This window comes from Symsagittifera roscoffensis, chromosome 8 (assembly GCF_963678635.1).
Source record: "Symsagittifera roscoffensis chromosome 8, txSymRosc1.1, whole genome shotgun sequence".
NCBI lineage: Eukaryota > Metazoa > Xenacoelomorpha > Acoela > Convolutidae > Symsagittifera > Symsagittifera roscoffensis.
In genome coordinates, this window is record NC_087069.1 from 16,666,657 (window position 1) to 16,693,122 (window position 26,466).

At 33.9% G+C, this 26,466-nt stretch overlaps 1 protein-coding gene across 1 annotated transcript in view; it reads left to right on the forward strand.

Moving 5' to 3' along the window:
* The window catches only part of LOC134853393 (uncharacterized), a 196,480-nt gene that overhangs the window by 70,980 nt on the left and 99,034 nt on the right, over window positions 1–26,466 (forward strand). The window contains exons 22-34 of the mRNA XM_063869385.1: window positions 158–350; window positions 890–1,066; window positions 1,520–1,737; window positions 3,015–3,141; window positions 5,485–5,583; window positions 6,158–6,251; window positions 6,830–6,932; window positions 7,328–7,483; window positions 7,779–7,974; window positions 8,360–8,587; window positions 8,884–9,062; window positions 11,864–12,050; window positions 12,543–12,704. Of these exons, the coding sequence (XP_063725455.1) occupies window positions 158–350; window positions 890–1,066; window positions 1,520–1,737; window positions 3,015–3,141; window positions 5,485–5,583; window positions 6,158–6,251; window positions 6,830–6,932; window positions 7,328–7,483; window positions 7,779–7,974; window positions 8,360–8,587; window positions 8,884–9,062; window positions 11,864–12,050; window positions 12,543–12,704 (2,119 nt within the window). The remainder of the gene's footprint in view (window positions 1–157; window positions 351–889; window positions 1,067–1,519; window positions 1,738–3,014; window positions 3,142–5,484; window positions 5,584–6,157; window positions 6,252–6,829; window positions 6,933–7,327; window positions 7,484–7,778; window positions 7,975–8,359; window positions 8,588–8,883; window positions 9,063–11,863; window positions 12,051–12,542; window positions 12,705–26,466) is intronic.

Consider the following 26,466-nt stretch of genomic DNA (forward strand, 5'->3'; position numbering starts at 1 on the left):
GACTTGACCTTCAAATCAAAGAAGGTTTAAGTTAATACACATCATTAACTATTAAAAAAGCGGCACTGTTCTCATCCAAACTGAAAAGAAAAGTCAGCTTCACTAGGAACATTTTCACTAGGTGCGTTTGTTGACTTGATTTTTCCCTTCTTTCCAGGTCATCCCTCTGGTTGGTTCCAGTGCTGCCATCCAGGTGATCGTCACAGTGTTCGATGAGTTCCCCGACTTGACTGTCCTGGTGTTTGCAAATGGAGAACAAGTGGGAGAAATGAAGGACAATCTGACTTTCACCCATTATGGATTGCTAGCCGGAGTGCAGAATGAGTACACTGTTGCAGTGGTCAAACACGGTATTTTTTGTTATAAAGTTTTATTTCTGCTGCCAAGTAAACGATCCCTAAGCTTTCTAAGATCCTTAAGATTCCCTAACCATGGCTCTAAGCTCGACTTGTAATGAAAACGAAACTGTGGACTGAAACGATGTTAGTCGAACATCGGCTTCTTTGCTTGACGTTTCCAGACACAGTGCGAGTTTGGTCGACCACTTAGTTTGACCTTGTTCATCTTAAGCTGACATGATTGGGTTTTAGGGGCGGAGGTTCTCGATTTGTGTCCAGATTTGTGTCCAGACAAACAAATCTTTGAACGCGCCTTTGAAAGTTGGAAAGCCTTTGAAAGGTGGAACATTGGTCGAAACGCCTCCTCTTTCGTCAAATTCCTGGAAAAAATGTGCCCCTGCAAACCCCCCCCCCCCCCCCCCCCCCCCCTGCATCCGCTACTGTTTGTAGATACAAAAAGTTTTGAGCAAATTAAGTTGGAAGCAGCTGAACCACTATTAAATTATTTGTTTGTATTTGTAAATTAATAAACGTTTCCACTTTGCTTTAAGGTCTGATGAGTGAACTAAGTGACCCCCAATGGGGCTGCTCCTTCCCTGGTGTGCCCCAGTTCGCCTACTTCACAGAGCAGGGCGAGAATGATGTGAAAATCAGCTGGACTTACCCCCATGACTCAGCAGAGCAAGTGGGTGTGTCCCACTACGATGTGTATCGGGACGATGCTCTAGGTCAGTCTCAAATTGCATTGAAATTTGTTGGTGTTTTGAATGTGTGCCAATATTTCATTTCTTTCAGCATTTATGTATTTCAAGATTTCGAAAAAAAATTTTCGCCAGCCATTTTATTTTGTATTAAATCTATTCAATAAAAAACACAGACCATAGCCAGTCATGTACAAGAAAAGCTCTTTTTCTGTTGCAGTGATACTCCATACAGTGTGGTCATGACAGGAAAGGCCATGACTAAAGTTTTGTTCTAGAAATTTTGTTTGATTATAAGACTTTGCCATTCAGAAATTCTGTGAAGAGAAAATACTCAACGTTTCCAGATGCTCAAAAATTGGTAAATGAAACGTTTTGGAACTTATCTCAAAATTAATAAATGTTGAAGAAAAACATTCTTTGTCTGCAGAGGCAACACTCCATTGTGTCTTGGTAAAGCATAAAACATCGCTGTTTCAGTGAGTCCCAACCAGACCGACCGGCACTTTTCCCTCTCCGGCCTCGTGCCAATGACTCAGATGACACTGTCCATAGCCACAGACATCATATGCAATGTATCCAACCAGAGCGTGGAGTACTCTTCCATCTCTTATGAAGGTGGACTTAAGATGGTGGAGGCCTACACTACTCCCAGTCAGCCGGAACCCTACTTTTTCGGGGAGAACACTGTCGATCAGGTTAGTCAATCAAGATCTTGGAATTGTTCACTGGTTACTGCCGCATGGGCTCAGTTAGGTGTCCGCTGTCTGAGAAGCCTCCATCCTGCCCTCCGGGTGTTATGGAGACCATAGAGAAATGGTTTAGTTAGAAGACGCAGAACCGAATAGTGAACAAGTTCCAGAAACTTAATTAAACCGGGAACCGGCCTACGACAAGCGAGTTTCAGAGCCAAAAAAGTGCTTTTTTGCGTGAAATTCCGGGGAAACATTTTCTTATCCTGTGAAAGAATCTAAGCCACACTTGATCGGATTGCTCAGACGGGGAGCAATTAAATTGTTCAGCTAACCATAAGATCTCTAATTGCGAGAATATGAAAATTAGGTCTAATTTTTAAATATTTTGTAAGATTGATATTCTTTGACATTTTTTCCGACAAGAACTTCATGCCAAAATCTGAAATATCAATAATATTTGACTACAATTTTTTTCCAATTTCTGCAATTTCCAATTTTTTTCCATTTTTTTCCAATTTCTATCTCACTTTCATACTGGTTATCCATTATCATTTCGTATCTCGCGAAAAGAATAAACAATAATTTCACGGCCATTTTTTTGCTAAAACATTAAGACCAGCAACGTTTCAACAAAGTGCGATCATTATAAAATCCCTGTTTCATCAATGTATACTATCATTGTATTTGAATTAGTTTTCTATACCCATGCCCTATCGATGTGTATTCACTGTATCATCCATGTGTTCTAAATTGCCTGTAAACGTAATGCGCATAGTTAAGACATTGTTAACAAATGTATTACGACTGGTACATCCCTTAAAATAATCAAACCACTGCAACAAAAATTATACATTGCTGAATGTCCTGGTTGCTTGACTATGTTTGTGGTCGATCGGTACGTCATCCTCTGTACGACCCTCAATGTTGAAGATACGTCGCGGGATCTACATCAAATCATACATTTCGATAAAACAGCGTGTCTTCACCATTGCAGATCGTACAGCGGAAAACATACCGACCGACTCCCAACAAAGTCAAACAATCAGGAGTTTTTTCTCATTTACTAAAAACTATATTGGCAAAACATATACGATTTTTCAAAATAAAATGAGTGATTTTGAACTTTGAATTTTGATCTCTGTGATAACTTTATTATATCAAATCGATGCCAGCTGAATGCCGCGCTGTAAATTTAGCATAAGCCCGCTAAACAGATTTGTTAAGCTAGGATCTGTCGGGGATCAATTTTTTTTTTTTTAATCTATAATGCTTTTTCTTAGATCCAAATTGGACTGGATAACCCCGGGGCTAACGTGTGGAGTGTACCCTACCACGGGATCCGCGTGTTCCGCTACGGAGTAGAAGTAGGACAACATTTCACTTCAATCGACCCATTCATTTTCACTGGTAAGTCATCAAGTGTTTTCTGAATACATTGACAAAAGACCAATTTGAAAATAAAAGGTTAGGACAGTTTGAAAAAGTTTCTACTTCTATTTTTGATTATATTGCTTTTCCCGCATTGACAAAAATGGATTAGGATCAATTTTAGTATGAAAAAAGTACGTTGAAAAAATTTAGATCAATTTTAGTATGAAAAAAAGACGTTGAACAAATTTAGATCGATTTTAGTATGAAAAAAGTACGTTGAACAAATTTAGATCGATTTTAGTATGAAAAAAGTAAGAAGATTAAATAGAAAACGATTTGAATTGACCTTAAATCCAAGTTAAAAAATTGATCCAAATCGATTTTGAATCAATTTAAACGCATTTTTGTCAGTATGATTTTATTTTTTTTTAAGGGGATTAAAACGATTTTAAATTGATTAAAATCGATTTTTTCATACGAGATTTATCAGTTTCGAATTTTTATCGCATTTACTCCTCGCCTATGCTTTTTCATTTTTACATCCATAGCGTATTGTAGCATAAAACAGACCAAATAAAAAGACCAAAAAATCGATGAAAATTCTTTGATATTCTTGCATATTTTGAGTTCAAAAAATGATCTATTTTGACTCTTTTCTTGATTCGTTTTATAAGTTTTGCCCAAAATCTGATTTATCTGTATAATTTTCTATGATTTAAATGCATATTAATGAGATCAAATTTTAGTTTGTTCGGACCCTTTTCGTGTTTGTATAGGATTTACAATAAATTTTTATCATTTCATCGCCTATTTTCAAGCTTAAAATCTGATTTATGTGGATCACTTTTTGAATTCTTCAACATCTGGCACGAGTGGTTATATTTAAAAAATTGAGATTAAAAAATTCCGACAATTTTTTTAAAGCGTATGTTTTTTTTGCCTTGTTAGCAAAAAAATTGATTTTAGTGGGTCTGAAAATCCAACCAAATTGATTTAAATCGATTTTTTGGACACTTAAATTGATTTAAAGTTTGCAAAAAGACCAATTTGAATCGATTCAAAATGGATTTAAGTGAGTTTCAGATGGATTTTAATGAGTCGAAAAATCCATCTAAATCGAATTAAATTAATTTTTTACACACTTAACTCCATTTAAAGTTTTCAAAAAAATTGATTTAAGTCGATTTAAAATCCATTTAATTTCGTAAAATGTACATTGTTAATCGATTTGGATCGATTTAAACTCAATTTAAAATCAATTTAAATCGATCCGAAACCACTTTTGTCAGTGCGGGTTCACTTTCACGAAAAAAGCGTGGGGTAAAAGTGTCTTACAAATACCATTAACATTTACTCCAAAAAAAACGGATATAAATTTTCATAGAATATCTTAAAAAGGTTTTATCCATAAAAACCTTATAGCCTAATGTCAACCAGTCTTCAAAAAAACCACACCCAAATTTTATATTTGAATACCAAAATTTTATATTTTTTGAAAATTTTATAAATTACTCGCACTGACAGAAATGGTTTCCGATCGATTTAAATTGATTTTAAATCGATTTAAAATTAATCCAATATGATTAACCATGTACATTTTACGAACTTAAAGGGATTTAAAATCGATTTAAATTGATCTTTTTGAAAATTTTAAATCGATTTAAGTGTCTAACAAATCGATTTAATTCAATTTTGATGGATTTTCCGACTCACTAAAATTCATCCAAATCTCACTTAAATCCATCAGTATCTCGCTTCAATCTATTTTAAAACGATCTTTGTGAGAAATTTAAATCAATTTAAGTGTCTAAAAAATCGATTTAAATCGATTTCGATGAATTTTCCGACTCACTAAAATCCATCCGATTCTCACTCAAATCCATCAGAATCTCACTTAATTCTACTTTGAATCGATTTAAATCGATTTTTTTGAAAATTTTAAATCGGTTTAAGTGTCTAAAAATTGATCTAAACCGATTTCGAATTCCGATTCCGATTGCGGGATCAGAATTGGTGGGGGATGGGGGGACGGTTGATCTTGTTTTACAAGGATTTTAGTCAGCTTTGGATCTATATCATTTTAGTTCAGATTTAAGATCCATTCAAATCGATTTAAAACCGACTGGAATCGATTTTTTAGCGTTGAAATTAAATCGACTTGATTCGATTTAAAATCGATCCAAATCGATCTGAATTTTTCTTTTTGATTAACTTACTTTTTCACTTACAAATTTCAATTTAAACTGCATACTTTTTTCATACTAAAATCGATCGAAATCCATTTTTGTCAGTGCGGGTAATGTCAACTAGTCTTCAAAAAAACCACACCAAAATTTTTATGTTTTTCCCTCCTCTTCAAATAACTTTTTCCTGTTTCAGACACTGGATTGGAGGCTGCCTCAGTGTACAGTTACGAGGTGGAAGTGATGTGGAATGGACTCACTGCTTACAGTGCACAGCCTATCGAAACCTGCACACGTGAGTTATATAAGATTTAAACAAGAGTGAGTTCGGAATATAGTGGGAGCAAACGGACCCTCACCCTATAGAATTACACACCTTCGCCATGGATAGGGTCCTCATAGCCGTTCAACCCAAAAAATTGTGGACCATCAATCCTAACTTTGCAAGCAAAAAAAAATCCTAATCCAAAGCCTAGTCTTTCAAATGGAAAAAGTTTCGCTTTATTTTCCAAGACAACGCTGCAAAAAACCGGAACTTATTTCGAAACGATTTTTCAATGACTTTCAATTCAGCTAAAAAAAAACTAAAACTGCAGGTAGGAAAAAAATTTTCTTTTTAGTGTTATCACCACAAATGGATTCCATCTAAACGAGTTCTACATATCTCAATATAAAGAGACGCACTCAGTTATTATAATTTGCAGTAATAAATTTGGATTCGCAAAGTTTTGATAATTTTTGAGGTCTCCCTTTTATGTTTCACCCTTTTTGTAGAAACGTTTATAACATATCTTATTATGGAAACTAATAAGTAAAAAGCTGAAAAGTTCTCTGAATAAAAATATATATCAGTTACTATATGTTTCCAGCTCCCAATATTGTTCAACGCGAAGAGGCGGATAACCGCAATTGGTATGGAGTGGACTTCAAATGGAAACAACCCCTCGGCAATACCGTCGACAGGTAATCGCCCAGGAAGCTGCTTTTTGTGCCTCAAATGCTCAAACAACTCGTAGAATTGACAAATAGTGAAAACTTGCAAAGAAACCGAATCATCAAAAGTTGTGTATCATATACGCACATTATTCGTGTGGAAACATTTCCTTTTTTATTTTGATTGAAGGACAATGTTTGTGCCTATTTTTGGGTTTTTCAAGCAATATTCACCCCAATTCATAAATCTCAAACGATAACGATAGAGAATACATGCTTTTTATTGGTTGAAGTTAACATCGCTTCGTCAAATATACATGAAGCGCCGTTGAGCTTATTTTGGACGTAATAAATAAACTAACTTCCAATTTTCAGTGCAATTGGTACCCTAAACACAGTTTTGCAATTCGCATATTTTACATGACTGATGAAAATGCATTAGCTCTACTTTTTCGCTCAAATTCATTTATCACACCAAGCCGAAAAAACGACACTAATTGGAAAAATAATTTTGTTGTATTTTTTTAAGACTGGTCGGAACATGCAGTGCTACTTGCACAGTAACCGACTATCCTTGTTTCTTTTACGTGACTGTTTACCTCTTTTAGCTTCGAGGTCAAGATTGACATATCGGGAGAGGATGCGTGGATGGATGTCGGCTATGTATTCGACCACTCCTTCCGGTCACCAGACACACCTGACGACTTCAGCGTAAAAAATTTCAACTTTTCTTTAAAAAGTTACTTACAGACTTACAGTTATAAGTCTAAGTCGGTTTCTCTAAGGCTTAAAAAATTTCAGTAAGTAAGATGACGAAAAAAAAATAAGTAAGAAATTGTTTTTGAAGGCTCAAAAAATTCAGTAAGTAAAATGACGATAAAAAGAAAACAAGTGTTTTTGAGATACAAGTAAAGTAGCTGTAACTTTAATATGAAAGGGTTCAGAAAAATCAGTTAACTTAGTATCTAAAATGAGTATCAACCTTAGAAGCTTCTCTTAATGAAAAAAGTTATCAGAAAACTTTTTTTAGTTTATGCAATCAAAACAGTCAGAATTATCTTTCCTTATTTTCCTCTTGTGTTTATTTCATCTGATGTTTTTTCCAGATCTCTGGCACGACAGGCATGCTCTTGGCAGCCCTGGATTCGAAGCGACACTTTACTGCCAAGTCCATCATGCCCAACACAGTCTACCACATCCAGATCAGATCTGTGTACCTTTGCCCAGTCGATAACACCATCATGTATGGAGATCCAGTCACGGTGAGAACATTCGCATCTTTTTATTTTGCTTTAACTTTTTACATTGTTTTTATTAGAAACGTATTATAAAGTATTTGTATCACATAAATTTTATAAGAATAAGCTCAAAGTTTTAGGGGCCAAATTTTTTAGGGAAGGAAAAGAAAAAATTGTCCAATTTTGGTGTGCAATTCAAAAAATGTGATGCACCTCGTGGTTTCAATTTTAGCTATATGCCAAAAAACGTGCTGCGTGCTGCGTACGTTAAAAAAAGTTGTGACCTTGTTGTAAAATGTGAACAAATAAATTTTTGCAGGTGATTGCTGAGACAGCGCCATACCCTCCCAAAGATGTCCAACTAGAACCCAGAGACACCCAGAGCATACAGATCACGTGGGATGGTATCCAGGCACCAGAGTTGGTATATGACGTCATGGAGTGCTCACTGGACCTTACTGATTGTTCCACCTTGGTGGTGGCTAACTTGACAACTGATAACTATCTTATAACAGGTGAAGTCATTTAAACCCAAAAAAAATTTAAACGAAAGAGCAGTGCTTTTAAATGATAAAGACTTTTATTAAATGATAAATCACTTACAAAAAAATAAAGACTCCAGCCTACGAAGAGTCTTCAAAAAGCAAGAAAACAAATTGGCAAAAATTTTAATGAAAATTCCGTATTAACTATAACTACATAACATTTTCATCACAGGTCAAAAAAACGCCAACAACTTGTTTCTAAAATTTGAAAAAAGTTGAAAGACGTCAAACTTCAATTTACATACAAAAATAAAATCAAATTTAAATTACTACATAATAATTACACGATATCATCAGATTGCTTTTGAAATCATCCGCGCATCCTGTAATTTTTTTCCCCGTTTTTGTTTTCCAGGTCTCTCGACTGCATCGATGTACTGTTACGAGATAGTGGCCAGATGGCGTGGCCTTGAGACCAGAACGAGAGACAGGTACCTCTGGCTAGACGACTACGACTACCACACCAATGAGACACTAGTCAATGACCTCAATCACGTGATAGATAACGCAGAGTTCACCGAGGGTCATTTGACATTCGATAATTACACGCATGCCTATTTTGATGCTCTGTGCTCCTGTACATGTGAGTGTAACTGGGCATATGAAAGATAGATTTAAGTGTTAAATTAAACTGTAGAGCTTAAACAAACAATAAAAAAACAGGTGTTTTGCTTTTTCCTCGTAAAATCCTCCAAAAATAGAAATAAAAATATGAAAAATATTGAAATCAACGTTTTGAAATTTCATTCTATGTTTGAAATATTATAGCGTTTTTTTCCTTCTGTAAATTGCAATTCAAACGAAACTTTTATATTTGTGAGGGATTGGGCTAGACTGGGAAAAAAACTAAAAATACAACCATTTGCATTCCGCTTATAGATGGTCCGGAGCCCACTGCCATCTCGTGGCAGCAAGACACCTCCTCCTCCCTCCACTTCAGCTGGACTGTCCCCCCAGTGTCCTCTCACTCCTCCCTCTCAGCCCCCCAGACAGGACAGACACTCACAATGTACACTGTGGTGTCACACAGCGAGGACAACGAAACTCAAGTGGAACTCGTGAGTCGAATGAGACAACCCTTTAACCAGCAAACTCTTAACTTATTTATTTCCTACATATGTTGCTTTTCAGATCTCAAATTATGTATATCTCATTTGAACTTAAACTCTGAAATAACCCTGAAAAGAATCATTATTCCGACCATTGAACACGGGGAGGAACTTTGTATTCAGGTGTGTTTTTTTCCGAGCAAAATCAGGTGCAACAGATAATCATCGGAATGGGTCGTGCAGTAAATCATACCAAAGCCCTCTCAGTTGGGATTTCAAAAAAAATGACCCAATTTTGAAAAAACCCGGTTTAAAAAAACAGAAAAACGTTTCAGAGTTTTTTTGATTTTGTTTGCCCGGTTTGTCTATCTTACTGTGACTGTCGAGTTTGCCAGAAGTTTAGGTTTGTTCAAATCTTTTCATCACACCACGCAAAAACAAACAACGCTAGTGTGACAAAAAACACAAAAAAAAACTTTTACGTCAAATCCTTTAATCACACCACGCAAAAAAAACAACGCTAATGTGACAAAAAAAAACAAGAAAAATTTTTTATGTCAAATCCTTTAATCACACCACGCACAAAAAACAGCACTAATAGAAAAAAAACAGAAAGGACTCGATCAGAACATTCTTTGCTATTTACACAGCAACCGGCTATCCCTGTTCAGATCTGAAATTATGCAGCTCTTTTAGTATATCCTAGCGTTATTTTAACATATCACAAACCGTTTCAGGTCTGAATTTTAAACCTGAAGTAGACTTTATCAGTTCTAATATGGAATAATTACTAGGTATGGGACGATAAAAAAGTTTTGTTTTGATATGAACTCATGTTTAAGACAGGCAAGGATTGAAAAATTCCACGTTAATAATTGTAGATAACAAAAAAACTTTCACTCGCAAAGGACTTGCCGAGGACGATTGTTTTGTTTGGTTTTTTCAGGAAGAAAGAAGTTCTAGAGTCTTCTTACGCTCAAATTTGACTTTTTGCGGTTTTAAGTTATATTTCAAATTTCGCTTCTTTCACATAGTTAAAAGAAGGCAAACAACACCATCGAGCAGCTAAGCTGAAACGGAACGGGAAACGTGATTCGTTTCTGATTTCAAAAATCGGCTTTAAGTTTCAGCGGAAAAAAACAATAACCCATTGATCCAGTTTTCTCTGAACAGAATTAGGAAAAACGCGTAATCATAAACAGTATTTGAATCTCAAAAAGCTTCGGCATAATGTAAATTGCTTCGAAGCTCGACAGTTAAAAATGTTCAAACTTTTTCAAACAAATTTGATTCGGCTGTATTGCTCTTTTTTAATTTTTTCAATATTCTGTTAGATATGTTTATATTGTCAAGGTTGTTCTAATAACGTGATTATACTTGTTAATACTGATTTGCTTATCCGTTTCCCAAGATTTCGTGTCAATCCAAAAGCATCCCAGAAAAAAATTATTCCTGATATTTTTTTTCAAAAAAACCTAGAAAATTGCAAACAAATTCATCCAGTCAAATTCTCTCAATAATTAGCCAGTGTCATTCTTAACCTAAATTTTGCATATGTTTTTTATATTAAAGTTTATTGTGGTAGAAAAACGTTACTCAATCAAAGAGAACACTGAAAAACAAATTGAATCAAACCAAACACAATCAATCAAGTATATCCAGTCAAGTTAGATAAATTCAATCCAATTGTCATTGTTCAATCACAAGACACGCTTCAGCTCAAAAGAAAAATTGTTTTTGAAAATGTTTTCCTCACAATTGTCTTGGATTTCATCTCTCTTAAGAAATAAACTGCTGGTTGTTGAAGGGCTTACGTACATAAATTGTCGCGATTTAATAGATCAAAAAGGTTCATGGAGATGTGTAAAAAACATCAAGCCGGCTACGTTTGGATTTCCTCAAACATTTTTCATATTATTACAGTATAATAGCGTTTACCTGACCTAGCAGACAATGAGCTAATAATTCCGCTACAACATCAGCAATTGAGATACAGTAGCTGACGAGCCAACGCGAAAGCAATTTTTTGCTGTTCAGTGATTTATGCAGAGGCAAAGCTTCGCTTCGCAAACACTAGCGAGAATACGATAAAAAGCAGCTGAGGCTAAAGTGCATTAGAAAAAAGTAGAAATAAGCCTCGAAGTGGTAAAACTTCGGCTTCGTCGCGGTTTTGCTCTGCGACCTACAGGGACTCTGAGAATCTGAGTTTCACGCACTAACCACTCAGCCACGGACACTTAATAAAGCGCCAACACTAGCCGCAAATAATGCAGAGATTAGATGCTATGAAATTTTCAATACTACAGCTCGTGATTATAGCAAAGGTGCCACCAAATAAGTGGACACTTTTAATGAGCACTTTTCTATACTTTTGAGTTAGTTTAAAAAAAAAGGTTCGTACTAATACACTACGCTGCTTGCAAGTGTAATCAACACAGAAATTGCCGCAGATATTCCAGCACACCAGCTAATCAGTGAGCTGTAAATCGCGTGAGACAGAAACCGCAACCCCATATAATTGCACCGAAAAAATTGACTAGTTTCGATATTCCCAACGAGCTTAAATTAGCGTGCAATGGTGAACATTTTTCCATGAATCGGCATAAAAACTGAAAATATAATTAAAGTGTTTGTAGTCCTGTAGCAACAGATCAAGTACAGCATTCCGGAAAATAATTATTGTACACCATTTTCGCATCGATCATCGAGTGTTGCTTACCTCTCATATTGTACTCCTTGCAGCCAATAGATTCGAACTTTAATTTTAGTTTTGATTTCGGATCCACAACTTATTCATTCGTGTTTTTCAGAACTTCACCCACACTCTTTCCCACACCTTCACCTCCCCCACTCCGGCCGGGTTGACCTTTGACCCCATGACTAGCAAGAAGGTTGAAGTGAGGACGAGGCTGGTGTGTCCGGACAGGAAGGGTCAATACTATGACTCACATGCGACTGTTTTGGACTCGCCCTCTGTCATGACCACTGCGTGGACCCGTGAGTCATTTTGTACTTCTCAATTTGGAGTACACATCAGACAACTTTTTTTTATTCCATTCATTGAAAACTGATTTCTAACTAAAGAAAATTTACACTCTAAAGCGAGAAAAAATATAAGAACTCAAGTTATGGTAAAAAAAATCACTATATTGAAGTTTTTTATAAATAAAATTTGCCCGCGGATGAGATGTTCTTAGCAAATTGCATGTATCAGCCTCTTCTTGCAAAAAAGAACATTGGTCCTTCCTATAGCGCCAGATAAACATGGGATAAATGAATTAGACAGAGCATTCTATTATGTTCTCAAATATTCTTTTATGTTTTCAAATAAACATAAAAAAGCGAGCGAAAAGCGAGCGAAAAATAGAAGAACGAAAAACGAAAAATTAGTCCTTTTTTACGAAATGCTCTTTTTTAACGAAAAAAATGCGACCAGTTTGTAAGAAATGGTTAGTTTGTTACACATGTTTAGAGTGTAACTGTTTGCAGGTCCCACCACCCCCAATATAACAATGACAGACCAGCAGTTGACCAATCCAGACGAGGAAATCAGAGTAGACTACAACACTCCAGATGTGGAGTACCTCTTCTTCCAGATGTACAGAAATGGCACACTCCTCCCACTCAACGACACCACACACTATCTCATAGGTGGGGGCTCTTTTTTCCTACCCAGCATCCAATTAAAGCATAGTTTTTATTGATTAGTGAGCACAAGGTTAAGAATGAATATCAAATATATTTCAAATTGTTTATTTAGTGGAAAACTAAAGTTTCACGCGTAATTATTTGGATCTGGGGAGTGTACGGAGAAAAATCCTTGTTAGGTCTCCGTACACTAAACAGATCCAAATAATTACGGGTGAAACCTTGGTTTTCCACTAAATAAACTGTTTGAAATATACTTGATATTCTTTCTCAACCTTGTACTCTGAAATATGATCAGTTGAACAAAGACGCGATTCAAAGTCGCGTTTTGACGCTGTACTTTTAATTAAAGTTATAAAAAATTGCTCAGAAAATCTGAGAGGAAAAAGTAGTCGACATTTTCTAAATTATAAAAAATAGTGCAGGCATATCCTAAACAAAACTAACTAAAACTTAAATTTAAATTTAAATGACCATCCTAATTTTACCATGATAATGGAACCTGATCTAAACTATATTTTATGATTGGATAAATTAAATGTTTTACCAATGTAAAGTATTTAATATTAACCAATCATGATCCATCTAACTAACAACCCACTTATTTGTAAGTGCTGAAGTTACTTGTAATTTCAGCACCAGAGAGATTTGAATTTAACTTAGAAATTAGTTGGACTCTCCCGAGCACTTCAGCAGCCGCAATAAACCAGTATACCCTAGATCTATTGAGCCTAGCAGAGACTAGTTAAACAACCTGAGACTAGATAGTATAAGAGTAAGATTAGGATCGGTATTAGACTAAGAAGTTGCACGAATCTATCCGGCCGAAAATAAGATAGCGTGACGAGCAGACGGTGTACCCTATCCGAAATTACTCTATGAGTTACACTCCAGTCCTAACTCATCTGGTGCGACCATAAGTCTCGAACAAGACCTTATTAGATTAGAATTAACCAAAATTAGATTAGAAATTAGACAAAAACATTTACAAAATGTTATACGACAATAATTTAATTGAAATGTCTCTCCGACTCAATAGATCCGAGCCAATATTCCGAACCATAATAGAACTACCCGGAATTGGAAGAAGACATCGAACCAAAGACGACATACGACAAAGTAGAAACTTGCCGTATAGTTACATGATAGTTCGGCAAAAGCCAGAACAAACTTTTATATTTCGAATACTACTTGCAATGAATTTAGATTTCCATTTGCAAACATAAAACCTTGAAGTAAATCTTCAAAATCATTTCAGGCGCTAAACAAAATTAATATTATACAATAACGATTGATAAAAAGATCTAAGATCGTTTTCCTAAAATTCTGCAGTATTATACAAAACATGTTTGAAAAATATTTATTGGAAAATAAAAATAAAAATTAGTAGCATGACAATAAATGGTTAGTAATCATAAATCATCCTGTTGTTCCAGCTTCATCACCTAAAACATAACAGCAATCATCAACTCACTAATATCATAAAATACTAAATCTTTCCTTTACACAAATTTAAAACCTCATTAAAACTTAAAGTCACTTAATTTTAAAACCAGATCATCAAGGCTTATCCTTGGATCTTAAATCATTTTCTACTTCATTACATTTTAAATTTGATCATCAAGGCTTATCCTTGGATCAAACAGAACAACTTTGTTCTCCCCCACCCACTTAATTAGTGTCTAACGACCTCAAACGTCGATTCACTACCCAACCCTTTCTAAAGACCCAAGACTAATAGAAATTTTTAAACAAAACTAATCATTCAAATTAGGATAAACAGTGAAGAACTTCGGTTATTCATCCTTCACTTGATCCCCCCTCTTACCAGACCCAGGATAAATCTTAGACTTAGTAAGTTTAAAATAGTATCTAACGAACTACTCGCGTTCTAATTATACCTGAACCTTGTGGATCGATTTACTATTCTCCAACCCTTGAACACAATCACTACCCCTAAGTAAGATTAAGTAAGTTAACACCTTAGCTTATACTAGTCCCGAGAAAGTAAAAATCATTCTTCGGAATCGATATACTTTTCTCTCCAACCCTAAACAAATAGACCCAGGTTAAGCTAACCAAAAAATCGTAAGAACTAACAGTTTAGGAAAATAGAAATCATTTAACAACCTTTTGCACCCGTCATCCTAAACCTTATGTCATTTAAAAACCTAGGGAATAAACAAACAATCGTTTTACACAATTGTGAAATAGATAACAAAAAATACGACCTTGTAATCACACCTCATACACAAACAGTTGGATACATTCGAACAAAACGACAAACACTAAAGAGAAAAATAATCACTAAACAAAGACAAATAAAACGAAAAAGATTTTCAAAAAATCGAAACGCATTTTCAGAATCAGAAACCAACAGTTTAGACGAACTCTACAAACTAAAAGAATCAATAGATAAAAATTACCCACAACACGATCAATTATATTTTTCTGACTCAGAAACAACTTCAAATTCATCACAAAGAGGAAAAAGAAGAATAAAAAAGCAGTATAAACACAAACCAGTACATCTATACAACTGGAATCAACCAATTCGACACATTAATAATTACATATTAACAGTCATCGAACGAAAAAATGAGTTCAACGCACACCCCAGGTGACGAAACTCCAGATGATGATGAAATCTTTCCTTTTATAGTAGATGCAGATACTGATAGAGGACAACACATATTTTGTCAAAATTTACTCGTAAATTTATTTGAACCCGGAATCAGTCCATGTAAAACAGAGTTCCCCGATGTAAAAATCAAAAGACAAATCATAGATCACTATCTAAAAGATATATGCAACATAACACAACAATATGGAATCTACTCTATAGAATTCACTTCCCCAAACCATAATAATAGAACATACACTATTCAAACAGACGACCTTGATTTAGAATTTTCAAAAGTTTTTTCAGAATATATAAAAAGCATACAATACCATAACTCACAAAGAGCAAACTCCATTTTCACCAATGAAGTTTTCGCACTAATATATAGTTATATTTCGATATTAGAAAATGAACTCCCATTAACAAATGTCTCACCGACAGAAACATCTAAACATTTAAGAGTACGACATGAAATCACACTACTCTCTAGTTATTTAAACATCATTAAAGAAAATTTCACGAAAGACGACGTTTCACAACATACCAAACACGATTTACAAAAAATTTTAGCATGGTTCATAATAGATTATTTTACACACAATATTGATTTAATTGCACAAGCAAGAAAAAATTTTAGACCCCAAAACTCGAACGATGATACAGCTATCACAGAACAATCAGATTATGTTTGGGACCCCGAATGGTCTCATCCCGTATTTATAAACTTTCCACAATCAATCTCAAGTCAAGCAATAGGTACAATATCTTACATAAGAGATTATGTAAGAGTAATACCATTAACAATTGATGCAACACCATTAAACTATAATACATTTTTACCCGATACACAAAATAATAGTTTAAACTCTACAGTCATACACAATGAAAACCTCAATGGAACTAGGAATCTTACTCAACAAGATATACAGACACCATCACACTTCATAAATGAAGAAATTGTACACACAACAACTACACAACAAAGTATTTCACCAATACGCCCAAATTTAACAACACCAAGAAATACAAATCCTTCACAAACACAGGTAACCTTACAATCAACCGTTAAACCTTCGGTTGCCCCTAAATATTCACATATGGATTACCAAACATACAAACCCATGACAATACCATCAAAAACACGCAAAACATTCACTAGAAACAACTTTGCAGACCATAATTATAATTATACACATCCATCAAAAACAAATTATAAACCACAAAGAAATTTTAATCAATATACAAAACCTCGAAACTGGGATAACCCAACGGCCCAATATAATTCCACAAATTTTCAACCAAATCCTCCACAGGATCGCAGTGAAAATTACCCATTTTTTCAACAAAATAAAAATAAAAAACAAACATCTTATCAAATGGATTATTTATCCTCAGATGAAGATTTCTTACAACCAGATATATTTGCACAAAATACTCAAGAATATCGTAGACAAGGAATACAGAAAACACGTACAAACCATAGAAATTTTTCTCCACAATCAATAGATGCACAATATCAACAACCAATTCAACAACCAAATCCAATTAATATACAATCTTTTCAACCAATTCAACAACAAAATCCAATGACTACACACTCGTATCAACCATCACAAATGCAAAATGAAATACCACTCCCGTATTATCTTCAACAACATGAAATAACAAGAAACCAACTTTCAAATTTTTCTCAAATGCCAAATGCAGCTGAATCATTACAAATGACAATGAATCCATACCTTATGGGTGGATCATCAATAACATCAAATAAACCCTTAATGGTTTTCACAGGAACAGACCCTGAATACTCTGTAGAAGATTACTTAAATGCAGTAACAGCAAATTTAATTTTAAATATTGGACCTGAACCAATTAACACGCCACTACATCAAAACTGGATACATCGACGCACAGCGTTGATACAAACAACCTTAGATGGCGCAGCCCAAAAATGGTTTTCAGTACTACCTCAAGAAATAAAATCAAACTGGAAAAGATTTACACAAGAATTTTCAAAAATGTTTGACTCCGAAAGAAACAAACAACAACAAAGAGTTTTATGTAATGAAATTCGCAGATTACCAAACGAAACCATCAAGCAAATAGCAGTAAGAATCGAAACACTAGTTCGAAAAGCATATTCACTAAATACACATGACTATAAAAACACTAAGATGACAGAAATCTTAATGATGACCTTAACACCACAATTAAGGAAAATAGCAATAAAAAAGAGAGCATCACATCCTTCTTCAATTCGAGAACCCGATTTAGATTTTAGAAAACTAGTAGACAAACTAGAACAAGCAGAAATCACAATGAAATTAGAAGAAACGGAAAATCTGAAATTACAATACGTTAACAAAATTGAAACGACTCCCACTAATATTAATAATATACAAGAATCAGAAACAGATCTCGTTGAAAAAATCACTGAAATACTCAATATTTACGAAAAGAACCCGAACTTTAAAGGCAAACCATCTTTCAAAAAATGGTGTAATTATTGCCGACGATACGGACATAGTATTTCCGAATGTAGACAAAAACAACAAGATAGTCAAAATAAACCTCAAAAATACAAAGAACCAAATAAATCATTTTATCAATACATGAAAAAAGATCAAAACCTACCAAACAAAAATGTATACAGCAACAACAGTTCAGGAAAACCACTCCCAAACAATACAAGCTATACAAGAAATCAATCTCCATATAACTCAAGTTATAGAGGAAGATCACCAGAACGAAGAAACACGTATAATTCATCACAAAATCACTACAATAGACCGAATAGTCGAAATAACTACTCCAGATCAAATTCAAATACACAACGATTTGTTTCTAGATCTAATTCTCAATCAAGAAATAACTATTATCCAAACAACCAATCACGAAATTCATCATACAATAGGAATAGAAACTACTCCTATAATCGAAACAGAAGTTATTCAAACAACCGAAACCAGAATTACCCGAACAACCGATCAAGGAATAACTCATATAATAGATCGAACTATAACAGACCAAACAATAATTACCAAAACAGATCGCGAAATAATTCACAAAACCGACACCCAAGTTATAATAATCGCTATCGAAATTATTCCCAATCACCACACCGAAATAATAATCACTACAATAACTCTAATAATCGTCACAGAAGCAGTACACCTAAACATCAAAGACAAATCAATCAAGTACAAGCTAACCCAGAAACAACATCAGACCCTCCAGGTATTGATGACACAGTAACTGATACGTTACAACTCAATCAAATAAACTGTACATCATCAGATTCAGAAAGTGATACTGAAAACACTCTTGATATCAATATGATAAAAGTCGAAAATGACTATGAATCTGTCATATATGAACAACCCTTTCCATCACATATATATGAAAATCAATCACAAATTCTTCAAAATCATTACACTACACCCATAAATTCCACACCAACGACGCAAGAAACAAATGAGATAAACACTACAAATCAAACCAATAAAAATACCAAAACAAAATGCTTGAATACAAACCACATTTATCAAAATATACAAAAAGAACAACCCAAAGAAAAAATTTGGACAATACCATTTCTCTTAGAAAGCCCAAGAAATAAAGAATTTCAACCACCAGACCTTGAAATAGATTTTTTAATTGATTCAGGAGCAGAATCAAACATAATAAACATTCCCACATGGAATGAAATAAAAATCTTACACCCAAAGCTAACACCTCTTGAAACCTCCAGCAAACTAGCGACAGCACAAGGATCAACATTGATAAACTACGGAAAAATCCAATTATTTCTCCTCCCTACCAGAACAATGGAACAAAGTAAAATTTTAAATAAGCCATTTAAACAAATATTCCATATCACCGATATTAAATATAATATCATTGGAATACCATTTATTTCAAAGTATATACCAACAATTAACATACTAAATAGTAAAATATTAATCAAAGATAAATATACAAAAACAAAAGAAACATCCTTAACATTTTTTCAAAGATTGAATAAACAACCACCATTCTTTTCAAAATTTTATCCGATATTTAACCAACAAAGAAAACACCTGAAACCACTATCAGGAAACATCTATAATTTTTCAATCAAACAAGTTCACCAATATGATAAAGCACAAAACAAACAAAAATTTTATATGTCAGATTTTGAATTCAAACCGATTCATAAATTTTTCAAAATCACAATCTCTTCAATAAAATATTTGAAAAATTCGAATTCAGATATCATCTCCTTACATGTCTATAACAACACACCTTACCAAGTAACATTACCATTAGGACTTTTAGGATATTGTGAAACCAACGCAACAATATCACCAATACACGAAAAAGCCTATCGCGTAAATAATATACTCCAATTACTAGATATTTGCCAATCTACAATTCTTAATGAAGAATTATCTATAAATAATATAATAAGTAACGAAAACAGAAATACGGATTATTTCACAAAAACTCCATATTTCAAACCTACATTCAACATCAGTAACTACACAGAGGACCAACAGAAATTTTTAACAATGTTTAATTTCCAACATTCACAAATAACACAAGACGAATTTGAAAAGTTAGCCAAACAGCTAATTCAATATTCATCAGTCTATGCAACATCAAAATTCGATGTTGGCAAAATCAGTTCATCACTACATCTCCCATTAAAACCAGACGCAGTTTTCAAAAAACAAAGAGCAAGTAAAGTACCAATTCACTTACATGATAAAGTAAACAGATTACTCGATATTTTAGAGCAATACAACATTATATCACCGGTTAATAAAGAAGAACAACCAAAAGGCAACACATTCATCAACCCCGTTATCATTCTAGCTAAAGGAGAATCGTTAAAAATCGTTCTCGATGCTAGATACCTCAATTCACTCATAGATGAATCAAAATGTAATTGGCCCATTGAACCAATACAAGTTATTTTAACAAAAATAAACGGCAAATACTTCACAACCGCCGACATGAATAGTGCATACAATCAAATGCCACTAGATGAACAATCACGACGTTTAACACAATTTGTTATCGGAAACCAACAATATGAATTCAACCGCTTATTCTATGGAATATCCATAGGACCAGCAGCATTTTCAGCCTTTATGAGCAAAATTTTTAGACCACTAATACTCAAGAAAAACGCAATCACCTATTTAGACGATGTTTTTATGCAATCACAAACAAAAGACGAAATGTTCAAAGTTTTAGAAACATATCACCAAATACTTCAGAACGAAAATCTGAAGGCCGCCCCCGATAAATCACACTTCTTTTTGACTAGAGTTAAATTCTTAGGACATAATATAGAAAGAAAAACAATCACTCCACTGAAATCACGCATTGACGCTATTCAAAAACTTCAACCACCAACAAATAAAAAGAAAATCCAAGAGTTCCTTGGAATGTTAAACTTTTTAAGTAAATATGTTTATAAAATGCAATTATACCTACGACCATTTTATAACATCCTTAGACAACAAAACAACTTTGAATGGAATACAGAACATCAAACACGATTCGAAGAAATAAAGAAACTTTTAACTGAACAAATTTCAAACACAATTCCAGACCCTGATCAACCATTTTATGCAATGTGCGATGCTTCGAACTTTGACATCGGCGCAGCATTATTACAATCACATAATGGTACAAATAAAATGAACCTCATATCAGCAAATTCTCGATTATTCACTCAAGCAGAGCTACGACTCTCAACTCTAATGAGAGAATGTACAGCCATAATATATACACTTACAGAATATGAATTTCTGATACTTGGATCAAAACATCCCACAGTTTTGTTCACAGACCACAAACCAATCATCTTTCTTTTTACACAGAAATCTAACCCAAACCACCGAGTTTACAGATTTCAACTAATTCTAATGAAATTTCCAAACTTACATATAGTTTGGACTGCAGGAAAAAATCTTGCATTACCAGACACCTTAAGTCGAAATACACCACCTGAATTACTTACACGAAAAACAACAGTTGAAATACCCAAAAATATAAAATTCTACCTTGCAGAAAACGAAACATCACCTCGATTAGAATGCAAATATGCAGTAAAAACTGATATTGAACAATCACAAATAAATAATTTACAACATTTCCCACTTTATTTAGATTGTCAAAATAATCATTATGAAGTTGACCTACTTGGAACATCAACTTTTAAACCAATTCCATATTCTCAATGGATAAAAAATAACACCCAACAAAAACGAACAAAACAACACCTACCTAAAAAAGACCATTTTCCACTAATTGAAAAAGAAGATTTAACTGATAAAATAAATTTATCAGGACCACAAACAAATGATTCAAAATACACAATAAATCAAGTTTTTGACCTTCACGACCCACTTGATACAATACCATTATCTAAATTAGAAATCGAAAACATTTTTCTCCCCCCAACAGAAACAATTACAATTTCAACACTGAAACAATATCAAAACCTTGACCCAGTAATTCGACAACTAAAATCATGGCACAAATATAAAACTAAACCTATCAAAGCAGATTCAACCATTCTAGGAAACAAAACACTCCTCCGATACTTTCGCAAGTTTAACAATACAACAATTAACGAAAATACAGACCTTTTAGAGTACAACCTTAATGAATCTACAGTTCCCTGTCTCCCTATAAGTATGATTCTTATAGCTTTTAATATTTCACATACACAAAACATTAAAGGACACTCTGGATCAGAGAAAACATATTCAAATTTTATACAAAATTTTTACTTCCCAAATGCACCAATTTGGATAAAAGTACTATGCAATGATTGTATAGTATGTCAATTAAATAAACCTTACCCAAATCAAAAACAAATAGCACAAAAACAAGATTTTAAAGGACAAAGTTTATACTTTAATCATCGTATCTCATTTGATACTAAAGGACCAATTTCACCCTCATCAGAAGGAAACTCCTACATTATGGTAATTGTTGACGCATTTACACATTATGTAGCACTTAACCCAGTACCACATTGTAACGCTTATTACGCATACACAACACTTTATGAACACTGGATAGCAAAATTTGGACTACCAGAAATTTTAGTCACAGACAATGGTACAGAATTCATAAATAATGAAATAATAACACTATGTCATTTATACAACATTAAACACAAACCACGTACATCTCATGCACCTTGGACAAACGGCTTAGTCGAAGGTATGAACCGTTCACTACAAGAATATCTTAGATGTATCATCAACGGAAATGATACCAAATATACCGAATGGTCAGCAGATGTAAAATTATTTCCATTAGCATATAATTCACAAATCACGACAACTTTAGGAATGTCACCATACGAAATGGTTTTCAACCAAAAGCCACGCAAACCAATAATGTTTACAGCAAATTCCCATAAAAACGCACAAGGTTATTGTCAACCAAATAAAGACTCAATTTGTTATAACCTACCATTACATACGCACGATGAAGATCATTTTCATCACCCACAAATCCTTAAATTAGCCTCCGGTACACACACCGAATGGATTTTAAATAGAGATAAGAAACACAATGAAATTTACCAAAAAATAACGAAAAAGTTATTACAAAGACAAAACATAAATGAACAAATCAATTCACGTTTTACACCAGCTTCCGATTTAAAAATTGGAACATTTGTTTTAATACCTAATTTTAATACTCAAAAAGGAATTTCTAAAAAATTACAACCCCTCCGAAAAGGACCCTATCAAATAATTGCAAAACCCACAGATGTCACATATAAAATTATCGACTCAAACAAAAAAGAAATCGTTCAGCATCGAAACAACCTATTACCTTATTACCCAAAAGAATACGCACTCCGCGAATTAACCCAATTATATTCTTTCACAGGATTAAAAATTATTCAAAACGAACCACATCTGAAAAACACAGAACAAAATGATAACCCCACCGAAAATCAAAACACAAAACCAATCGCTACCAAAAACAATACACAAAACCATAAAGAATCTCCAAAACAAAGAAAAAATAGAAAAATGACAGAACAAATAATACCCCAAGAAGAAATAGACAAATCAGAACATAGAAAGACAACAAGACTCCGAAATCAACCACGTAAAAACTACAAAATGTTCATCCCCCAATCTAAAATATTAAAGAAAGTAGAATTTAAAAAGTAATTTTAAAATTTTATACTTCACAATCTTGAAACCTCCGTAACATTTTTCATTTCCATTTTTCAAAATAACATGCTCACAAGTACGCAATAATTCTAGTTCAAAATAGACCAATAGGATTCATCCAATCCGCCACTTTCTCTAACTCAAACTAAGATCAATTAGACGAATAATCTAGAACTCCAGGCACATCTCTAACTATAACTTTACAACCTCCAGGTCAAAAATAAGCAAACCACTCCAACTTGACAGCTAAAATAAATATCACCATAATACCGTACCCCTCCCTTATCTAATAACCCAAAGATCAACAATATTTCCCCAACTCAGACCACGAATACCCCCAAAACAAATTTGATAACTTAGCCTAAAGTCACAAAATGAAGATTTTAATTAGCCTAAAGTATAAAAATCTCACCATACCCCGGATCATTTGACAAACAAAAATAAAGAAAAAGACGACCTCCCAGTCACCATGAAAATTGCCCCCAACAATTTTTTACGAAACTCAACCCACTTGTCAAAAAACTAATAAATAATTCGACCACACTAGAAAATCGCCTCAAACAGCAAAAAATATTCGACAAAGAGATCATTTCTTAAATGCTTTTCTCTCAAACAGTCGCTCAAATATTTATCAATTTTAAACATTTTTTTTCAATACTTCAAGTCTTTATAATCTTTCTTTTTGATATCATCGAATCTTTTCTAATAATCATAATAATTTTTTGTAACATTTTTTTAATTTTCTACACAATAATTGAACTATTCCTCCAACTTTCCAAAACCCTTGAATATATCCACAGGTACGATTTTAACAACTTGTCTAAATGATACGAACAATTTTCAGTAGAACTGATATTTTTTTATTGTTTGTAATTTTCATAACATTTCTATCATCCCTCATTTTGACAATATGTAAATGTATAAAGAAAGCAATCATTACATTTGCCCTAGCAACAATTTTTCTAATTCTTTTTTTAGAAGAATATTATAATAAACATAAACCCTCTCACTAAAGTAACAATTTAAAAATCCATCAAAAATTGCTACCCAACAGTCACAGAATCAGTCTTCACCGACATCATCCCAAGATAATCCAACACCACCTTCAACTACTCAAAACCCTCAAACATCTACACGAATTTCTTTTCAAGACAATCCATACACATTTGAAGAAAGGCACGCTCGTTTATCTGAACCACTAGAACCAGTTCAACGACAAGCATCCCTAAGTGAACCAACATATAATCTTTACCCAACACTACCACAAGAACTAAGTAGAATACGAAACCTTAGTCAAAACCAAAACACAGCAGAAATAAATAGACAAATTATACATCCTCGACGAAATAGAAATTTTCAAACTCCCCGAGTTCATTTTGATATACCTCAATCCCCAACACAAACCACTCCAGAAAACACCACTGGTATCACACCAGAAACTCCTACACTTTTTTCACAACGAAGCACTTCAAGTCTACCTTCAGACTACTTAGGTTCAACACCAACATCTGAACAGATACGTGAAAATCCCTTTAACCCCCCAAACCTAACATCACGACTGCCATATTGGACTACAAATTCATTCACACAAGGTGAACCAAATTTAGTCAATGACCCCATAGATATTTCTACGGATACAACAACATCCTCATCACTACCAGAAACATTATCACTACCATCAACACCATCAATAAGTCAATTTTCACCACTACCCTTTAACTTAAATTTTCCAAATAATCTCGACGCCAGATATCGAGAACAATCATCAATAAATATTCCTTTAAGATTAGATTGGAATACATTCACAGCACCTCCACCACTATTTGGACAACATCAAGAAAGTAACCGCCTTCATAACTGGGCACTTAATAGATTACAATATCGCCAAGATATTCACAACGATATCCGTGATCACAATATTCAAATACTCCAACAAAACAGTTTACAATTAAAATTTGAAATCACAGTTAAGTTAAATAATATTACCCAACATCCCTACCCATTAAATCCACCTAACATAACAGCTCAATCACTACCACCACCGTTTATAACTACTGAAGTAATATACAAATACGACAGATACACTAAAAACACAATTGGTTACATTACATTTTATAATCCATACTCAGGATTATCATACACATGTATATTCTAAAATTATTAATTTTTCTCCAAACCCTTTTTCTAATAACCTCAAATCAAAATATAAACCCTTCCCCTCGTACAGGACCACAAGATTTATTAGTAACACATTACGATTGCGAAGAAAATGAACAAAAAACACTACATAAATATGCAATCAATCAGGTATCACAATGTGAAACAGAACCACAAGCTATAGAAACCACAGATATAATAGCAACACTCTATTCAAAAGCCCGAGCAACAACAGTTACAGGTTATAAATTCACAGCAACATTTTCCGAAAAGAAAGTACATTGTTCACAAGTCTCGAACGGAAACAAAAACCGACTTGACCATGAATCATTCTACCAAAGTAATATAGAACGTCTTTTACATCTCAATCCCGACGATTGTAAAAATGAATTACTTAGACTAAACATCACAAAAAATAAAAACTCCCAAAGAAAATTAGTTAATTTTCAAGTTTTTTCAGACTCTGTACATCAATCACAACTTGAAAGACACCAAGGACATATAAGACTAGACGAAAAATACCCGTATAACGGCGCACACGGACGATTAACCTATGACCTACATGATAAACACTGGATACCACACATTGGTATAAATAACCCATCAAACTGCAAAGCAGACACAAAAAATAAAGGATACCAAGAAATAATGTTTTTCGATTGGAAAATACAACTCGAAAAAATACAACTCACACGAGATTTATCTGATAATACAATGATCTATCAAGGAATCCGACTACCTTGTAAAAATGATCAAGGATATTGCGACCCTACAACGAGAACAC